General features: G+C 30.9%; 2 protein-coding genes across 3 annotated transcripts in view; both read left to right on the top strand.

Moving 5' to 3' along the window:
- Positions 1-3,326, top strand: part of LOC117170198 (developmentally-regulated GTP-binding protein 2) — an 18,755-nt gene extending 15,429 nt beyond the window's left edge. Inside the window, exon 5 of the mRNA XM_033356790.1 lies at positions 3,124-3,326. Coding sequence (XP_033212681.1) covers positions 3,124-3,210 — 87 coding nt within the window. The 3' untranslated portion in view covers positions 3,211-3,326. The remainder of the gene's footprint in view (positions 1-3,123) is intronic.
- A 4,388-nt stretch (positions 3,327-7,714) lies between these two features.
- LOC117168812 (ras-related protein Rab-40B) overlaps positions 7,715-9,181 on the top strand; it is an 8,999-nt gene continuing 7,532 nt past the window's right edge. Inside the window, exons 1-2 of one of the 2 annotated variants that reach the window (XM_033354648.1) lie at positions 7,715-8,333; positions 8,714-8,928. In XM_033354648.1, coding sequence (XP_033210539.1) covers positions 8,156-8,333; positions 8,714-8,928 — 393 coding nt within the window. In that variant the 5' untranslated portion in view covers positions 7,715-8,155. The remainder of the gene's footprint in view (positions 8,334-8,713; positions 8,929-9,181) is intronic. The other variant, XM_033354649.1, reaches the window with a different exon arrangement.

Consider the following 9,181-nt stretch of genomic DNA (forward strand, 5'->3'; position numbering starts at 1 on the left):
TATTTTTTTAGTTTAAAATTCGTATTTTTGGTAGACATTAATCTTCATGGTTGAATCTTAATCTTTTTGGGTTTAAAGTCAACTATGTGTTTCAGTTAAACATTCATAACTTTGTTGATAATTCATAACTTTGTTTGAACGTGTTACTTAATTCTTGAAAATCAGTTGGTTTTTTTTACATCCTCATCACAGAAGGTATTAAATTTGTGTAAAATTTGACCACCCCAGTTTTTGTCAAATGTCCACGTTTTGAGACCCCCTGAATCCGAAAAACAGGTTTTTACGAATGTGTCTATATGTGTGTATGTATGTATGTATGTATGCATGTGCGTCTGTCTGTAAACACGATAATTTTTGAAAAAATTAATCTATTAGATTGCCCTTTCGTACACTCGTTAAGTGCCATAAACTAAAGATCATATTCGTTAGCCAGCCATTTTTGATGAAAATACAAAAAGTGGGCACATTTTGAATATTTTTGAGACCGCTTTTTACAAAATTCAAAAATTCTCTGTACGGTTATTCATAGTATTCAAAAAGTTGAACAATTTATGCTAATGACTTTTTTCGAAAAATAAAAAATTACCAGAGTTATAACATTTTCAAAATCCAAAGAAACAAACTAAAATGAACCTGTTGAGCCAAACAACGCATGATACAAAAATAAGTCGAGAGAAGAAAAACGTTGCTTTTTGAAAGCCCTACAAGATTATGATAACAACTTCTTTAATTTGGTTAAAAAGTTGAAAATTCCAAATTTGATCGTACAAAAATGTTTGAAACCACATTTTTCCAGGTTTAAAGATTCTATGTACGGTTGTTCATAATACTTAGAAACTCAAACAATTGATCCCTATGACCTTTTTCTATAAAAAGAAAATTATCAGAGTTAGAGCATTTTCAAAATTTAAAAAAAAAACTAAAATAAACATTTTAAGCCAAACGACGCATGATATGAAAAAAAAAGTCAAGAGAAGAATGATTTGCTTTTTGGAAGCCCTACGGGATTATTATAACAACTTTTTTAATTTGGTCGAAAAGTTGAACATTCCAAATTTGATCGTACCAAAAATAATGAAAAATCTAAAAATTCCATTTTTGGGTCAAACTATGCAAGCTACGAAAAAAATGAGACAAACCTTGTTCATCCAAAAAAGATCTCTAATTTTTGATAGGACACGTAGTTTTTGCTTTAGCCGTAAGAAATAATATTCAAAATAAAAATATTATATTTTTTTAAAAAACGACACAAGTTATGATCTGAAATTAACAGACAAAAGTTGTTCGCCTAAAAAGATCTATAAATTTATTATTAATCATTTTTCGATAGGACGAGTATAAATCGTAAAAAATAAGATTAAAAATTTAAAAATTAAATTTTTGGTCAAAGCACAGAAAAGACGATAGAGGACATAGGCTTCTCTATAGGACCCTATAAAGGTTCCTGTATTAGACCCTCCATCGGTCCGTTGACCTTTGATTTTAAAAGGTCTGTCTGTTTTTCGATAGGATGCGTAGATTTTGTTTTTATTCTTAAAAAAAAAAACATTAAAAATAAAAAATAAAATTTTTTGGACTAGCGACACAAGCTACGGAAAAAAACGAGACAAAACTTGTTCATCCAAAAAAGAGCTATAATTTTGGATAGGACAAGTAGTTTTTGGTTTAGACGTAAAAATTAGCATTCAAAATAAAAATATTAAATTTTTTTGAAAATGGCACAACGTGCAAACTAAAATTAACACACAAAAAATTTTCGCCTGAAAAATCTATTAATTTATTATTAATCATTTTTAGATAGGACGAGTAGATTTTCTTTTGATTGTAAAAAAATAAGATTAAAAATAAAAAAATTAAATTTTTGGAAAGAGGACAGAAGAGACGAAAGAGGACACAGGATCCTATACAGGACCATATATTTATATTTTTTATTTATTTTTTATTTAATTTAATTAATTAATTATTGTAAATTATAATATTATAATATTATTGTAATTATAATTTAATTATTTAATTTTATTTTTTATTTAAAAAACAAGATTAAAAATAAAAATAAATGATAAAAACAAGGAAATAAGAATTAGTATTATTAAATTTTTATGCATATTATGAATTGTAATGATATAAATTTATTGAAATGGTACATGATTAAGCGCAGCTTAGAATACAATTTAAAGCAAAATTAGAAACAAACATAAAAATAATCATGATAAATACAATTTGCTCTTTATTTTGCAATTTTTGAATAAGCAATCCCAGGCAGAGTTACATAAGAAATGTATCATATCATGTTCGTTAAAGCCGAAAGCGCTTTAACAAATGAGAGTTCAAAATCAGAAAATTGCAGTTGTCAGTCCGTTCACCTTTGATTTTAAAAGGTGTGTCCACGAATGCGGGAGAAATGGAAAGACCGAGCGCTTAGCACGAGGTAAATACATAATCGAGCGCGAGATGTATGTACAATGGAGCGCGAAGCGAGAGATAAATACATTATCGAGCGTGAAGCGTGAGAACCAACAGTCGCACGCCCTAGGCGCGCTCAAACTTGCGAGCCAAGCGAGCCGCGCGCGATGAGACTGTACCCGCGTAGCGGGCAGATTTTTTGGTATAAAATTGATCTATTGGTTTAAAAAGTCATCTACCTTTTTTGAAAATACATTTTTTTGCTTGTAAAGTTAGTAATTTGAAGCGATTTAAAATGAATTTAATGTACTACTCACATTAATTTTACCTGCACCTGCACTGCATTTTAAGTATAAGATAAAATAAAAATTTATTTTAATTATTATTTAAATATTTCATTGATCGTTGGTGTGGATATATGTAAAAATATCTTGTATTATAATTGATCAAAACTTTTTAAATTAATATATCAACTAAATTCCTAGAAACTGAAAAAAAACTTATTCACAAAAACACGCGAAATTGTATACATATTTAGTGTGGACTACTTTTAAAAATGCGAAAAATTTGAATAACCCCGTACTATGAAAAGCTCTACCTGTAAAAAGCTTGAGATACCCGGAGAAAACTTGGAATTGTCCGGAAATTGTTTTTGTCCAGGATTTCAGTATGAGACCCTGAGTCTCATAACCGTCGTAAAATTAATCTCTGTTTTTACAGGGTACAAGTACGAAGTATTCACCTCAAAGGGTAGGAGTACAACACATTATGCATGATGAGGACGTCATACAGGTGCTAAAGAAATAAAATTTGGAACTATCAAACGGATATGAAAAGGTCGTTAATAAATTTGACTTACATTATATGATTAATATAGCAACTTGTACATTTTATAAACAATATAACTTGTCTCGATAAACCTATTTTAATTGGTGACTGGATCATTTCACTACTACTATTTGTTTACCCGAAAAAGTACTTTTAATTTAATATCATTTATCGTTTTTCTTTATATTTTTTAAAAATGATGATCAATTTTACGAAGTGCGGCCCACAAACTGCATTGTATTTTCTGAAGTACCTGTAGAAAATAAAGTGATTTGAAAACAAATTCATTTTAAATTGCCTTAATTAATATTAATTTGGATGTATATAAATTTAATTTCAGAAATCCTATATTATAGTCACTTTCACAATATTTATTTACTCTCAATAGTTAACAGATTTAGTTTTAAGATCTTTCGTTATAAGCTCTCGCCATACAATTTTTAAACAAAAAATTACGGATTCAAAATGTCGCGCGCTTTCTAAACGTGTTTTGTTTCTCGACACCAGATAGCGCTGTTTATGGTGGCCATTTTTTATTAGTTCCGAGCGGAGGAGTGAACGAGTTTGAACATGTTTGATGAAACAGATACGTTACAGATTCTTTATTGAAGTTGAAAACATGCTCTTAAATCTTATTGTTAGTATGTTTTGTCATTCAAGAGACTTGTATTCTTAGCTTTTTCTTCTCGAGGTGACGAACAAACGAAGTTACCGCGTTTTTTTTCACGCGGTGTTTTCTTTTGATAAATAATCGATTTTTATTTCCACGTGAAGTGCCTTATCTTTCCAAAACAGGCATTTATAACTTGCAGTACAAAAATATTTCCCGCAATGGAAATAAATCAAAGTTTAAGATGCAATTCATGTTTTTCCGGCCAGGAGAAAAATAAAAATGGTCCTTTCTTGCTGACTTCTTGTGGTCACATTTTCTGCAAAAAGTGTTTCACTCCAGGTAAGAAGACTGTCCAGAATATTAAGTATATTTTAAATATTCTAAAAATACATTATTTTCTATAAAAATTCTTTGATCCGGTTGAAAATCCTGTTACTAATACTACAAGGAATACAAAATTAACAGTCTAAGAAATGTTTTGGTATTTTTGTTTTGAGTAAAGAATCGTACCGAAATTAATAAATATCAATTAGCAAGTTTTTTAAGTTTAGTAACAGAAATGATTTGATTAAATATTTAGCAAATGATTTTGTATTCAGGAGAAAAGAAGTGCCGGTATTGCAAAATAACGAACATATCGTGGATGACTTTAACGGAATCACTATCACCCGAAGTAAAATACATCTTCCAACCTTTGGAAGATAGTTTCGAAAAGTTGCGATCAGCTTTTGTTTTCCAAGAGACGCAGTCAAAAATCACTTACCAGCGTTTAGTCGATCTCGTAAATATCCAAATTAAATCGCAATCAATCATTATTTGGTCTCAAAATAATCTGGGCTTTAACATTTCTAAATGTCATTCCTTAATTTTCAGGAGAAGAAATATGCTTTTATGTCATCGAAGTATTTGCGTATCTTAAGAGAAAATCATTTATTGAGAGCGGATTTAAAGTTGGCTCAAGAAACAATCGAGAAATATAAAAATTGTTTCATTGAGAATGCTTTTCGGGGAGGCGTAGCAGAAACGTCGTCCTCGTCGGCGATTTCTGCTGGTGCTCAAAGGTAGTTAAGAATATTGAACTTCACGTTCCAATAAATAATAGTATACCTACCAGCGATTCACATATTTCAAGCTTGGAATTTTTTTTAATTATATAATTTCAATAAATTTCAATAATACATATTTTACAGGCACGTTTCGTTTGTTACACCTTCGAATCTTGAGGTTCCAATCCAACCTGAGAATGGAATAAATGCTCAAACTCCTGTGAATCAGCGACTTCACACACTTAGCGAAGCACCAAATATTATTAAAAAGCAAAAAGGGAAAAAACGTGTCGGTAAACAAATGAAAACCCTTTCTGCTGGGTATTCATGATTAAAGACATCGTCAATAGAGACGTCAGACCTTCCATTGTTATAATTTTATCTCCGTTACTTTGTTTACTTTTCTTTACAATAAAGGATCACGAGTCTCTTCTCCCGTTGCTGACATCGAAGGAAAAGGTATAACAGAAAATGTTGAACAGAAAGTCACAAACGTGACTTAAAAGATAAATTTTTATTGATAAATTGAAACAAGATATTTAGTTCTTTTTTCTTTGTATTCCTCATGTTTCAAAAATAAGTTACCAGTCAGAGACTGCCGAAAATGTTCCTATTTCTATTGAATTTATATTCAGGCGATATGCAAATATAAAAAGTTTATTGCGAATAAAAAGTTATTTCTAAACACGCTCTTTTTTTTATTGCTAACAAGCAGAAATTTATCTGACTTAAATAAACTTGTTAGACTCCAGTGCAGGGCTCTGAGAAACAATATCTTCCTCATTTTTATTATTTTCTAATCACTGATGTGAAATAAATAAAAATATAAGATTGTAAATTTTATTTTTATCTGAATTCTACATCCCAGTGTCTTAAATTTAAGCTATGTCCGAAAAAATAAAATAAAAATAAAAGTTTTCAACATACGGGATATAATTTTTTACCTCGAATCTGAATTGATTGTGAATTCTCTTTTGTTAAAGCTCTTTAAGACTTAACAAACACATTTTCATCTCGTATTTCTCACTCTATTTTGTCAAAAATTTGAACTTTCCTACATTATATTCAACTCCTTTATATAAAATATATTGTATTCTTTTTTTTTCTCCTGTGTCGTTTTTCCCAAAATGTAATTTTTTTTTGTTTTTAAGGTTTTTTTCCATTCAAACAGAAACAAGGCGTCCTATCCAAAAATTAATATTTACAAATGTGTAGCTCTTTTTGAATGAGCAACTTTTGTCTTTATTTTCTTCATAACATTGTGTCGTTTGTCCAAAACTTTAATACTTTAATTTTATTTTTTAATATTAAAACTAAAACTACGTGTTCTATCAAAAAAGTGTTAAAAAACCAATTTGCACATTTTTTGGGTCATAATTTTTGTAAATTTATATTTTTTCGTATCTTGCATAGTTTGATAGAAAAATTGAATTTTTTATTTATTTTTTTTTTTACAATCCAATTTTGAATTTTTCACGCGTTTTTTCGTTAAAAATGTTATTTTTATTTAATTAAATTTTATATTTAAAAAATGATATAACTCTGTTAACTTTCTTGTTATCGAAAAAGTCGTAAGGATAAATTGTTTGAGTTTCCGCGTACAACGAATATCCGTACATAGAATTTTTAAATCTTGAAAAAAAGTGGCCACAGCCAATTTGGAAAATGCTCGAAATTATTACATTTCTATCCAAAATGGCTGGCTGACGAACTTCAGCTTCAATTTTCGACTCTAAAAGGGTGTACCAAAGGCCAATCTAATAGATTAATTTATTCAAAAGTCATCATGTCCACATGAAGACACATTAGTAAAAACCTGTTTGCCGGTTTCAGAGGGTCTCAAAACGTGGCTATTTAACAAAAAAGGGGTTGGGGGTAAATTTTACGTGAAAAATATAACATAGCAAATTTTATTTTTATCTTAACTCTAAAAAAATTGTCTCTATCATATTTTTTTTCCAATCGGACAAAAAGAAAAGCTTTCACTTTCCTTCCCCTTTCCCCTCTAAACAATTGTTTGGTAAAAATTTAGAATTTAATTAAGTAGAGTTTTCCTAAGGTTCCCAGTACTTTTCTACGCTCCGTAGAGGTCACTTTATGGTTCAACTACAGTATTTTATTCTTAAAGATTTTAGTTTAAACGTAAGTTGTTAGAAAAATTAACTTTACATTTTGAAAAAGCGAAACCAGAAAAAATAGTTTTTTTTTTATAAATTGAGGAATGATTTAATACAAGATTATCAACAGTTGATAATGAACAATATTTTCATGGACATAGGAAACAATGGATTAGGCATGCCATCCTAACTTGGGTGAGCGGCGTTGAATCCACGGGAGGGGAGAGAATTTCATTATTGGGAGAGCCGCCATCTTACGATGTGCCATTTGATTATGCGCACGAGCATTTTTGCCGAGAAACTGTGCATGAAAATATAAACATGTGGGCGCTGCCATGTTTGACGCGGGACATCACGAGGTGACGGACCTCCCCCCTCATTGCATCACCTCCGCAATGGCACGCTTAGGGTATGTTCCGATTTGAGTATATGAGAGTTTTTTAAAGTTTCAAAGTTGGCAATGCCATGTATAAGCATAGGCATCATTGCGCACCGGCAGCCTATGCTTATACATTGGCATTGCCAACTTTGAAACTTTAAATAACTCTCAACTGCTCAAATCGGAACATACCCTTAGTCCCTTGTTTCCTATGTCAAATATGTCCATGAATATTTTGAATTTAAAAAAAAGACGCCACTTTCCACCGCCCTCTGGGAACTTTCACTCCTACTAGAAAAAATACCGAGTCTACAATCACAATTCGCATAATTCATGATTCTTCAAAGCAAAAGTGATTCATGACGGTCGCGACTCGACTGCTGAACCTGTTTCTTTAAACTTTCCTTTCGAATTAAACGTACTTTCATTTTTTCTTTATTCAGTCAATTAGTGACACTAGTGAAAAAAATGTAAATAGTGCTGGAAGTTTTAACCTTAAAAAAGAAGCAAGTTTTGAACGAGTAGCATCAGGATTTTGACAAAGTGCGGCAACGATTGTTTGTTATGATTTCCTTAAAAGTGATCTGCACATGAGCGAATTCGTCGAGTTAGTTATTTATTTCTGTCGTAAAATAGATAGAAAAGCACTGATGAATTCGTAAAAATAGCCTCGGATTTTCAAACCAACAAGATTGGTTTTTGAACCGTCGAAGAGATCGAACCTGGGGCGAATTTTCGCTCAAAGGGTCGAGTGCAGTATGCTCAGGGTATGCGAATTGATAATATTATGGCTGCAGGAGAGGCAAACGTGCCAAAGCCTCGCCAGGAAAAGCAGTATGACTACCTGCTGAAATTTCTCCTGGTGGGAGACAGCGATGTTGGCAAACAGGAAATCCTCAGTGGTCTCGATGATGGAGCAGCCGAATCTCCGTTCTGCAGTGGCAGTGGTGGGTTTCCTTATATTGTTATTTTACTGTCTTTCTGCGTCGTTTATGAATATTTAAATTTGTTTATGATTACAAGAATTTCTTTATTTTCAAGCATCCAATCATTTTAATTTCATTCTTTTACTGATCCAATGGTGTTTTGACTCTTCAAACCTTTATTGATTTGTTAAAAGTAGTGTTATTTGGTAAATGGATAGGTTTTTATTTTAAGACGCTTCAAAATTTCTCTGAAAATTGTTGAGTCTCTAGTTTTATTCGAAATGTTGTTTCTTTCAAGAAAAACTGTGGACTATAATTTTTCGAAGTCTTATATATGACCGTATTTAGAAGTTATTCGTATTTTTACGTGAAATAATCTTTAAATTAAATTCTTTACAAAGGAATCAACGACTTTGTTGCAGCCTACAAAACGACCACAATTTTACTGGACGGAAAGAGGGTGAAATTACAATTGTGGGATACCTCGGGTCAAGGAAGGTTTTGTACAATTATTAGATCATATTCTCGTGGAGCTCAGGGGATACTTTTAGTTTATGATATTACTAACAAATGGTCTTTCGACGGGATCGACAGATGGCTCAAAGAAGTAGAAGAGGTAAATCTACCATACTTTGTTTAAAAATCTAAATTATTGGTGATAGAAAATATGTGCACGCTCTTTTAAGTTTTATGGAACTATAAAACAAACACCCGTGCGATTTTTGTTGTCTCAGGCAATTTAAAAATTAAAATATAAAATTAATGTTGACATCAAATTTTTGTGACTTGTGTATCTATTATCTAAAATAATAGAAAAGCAATAAGGACAGTATTGTTTGATAATTGATGGAAATTAATGTCCTAACTTC

Source organism: Belonocnema kinseyi, chromosome 3, assembly GCF_010883055.1.
Source record: "Belonocnema kinseyi isolate 2016_QV_RU_SX_M_011 chromosome 3, B_treatae_v1, whole genome shotgun sequence".
Lineage (NCBI taxonomy): Eukaryota > Metazoa > Arthropoda > Insecta > Hymenoptera > Cynipidae > Belonocnema > Belonocnema kinseyi.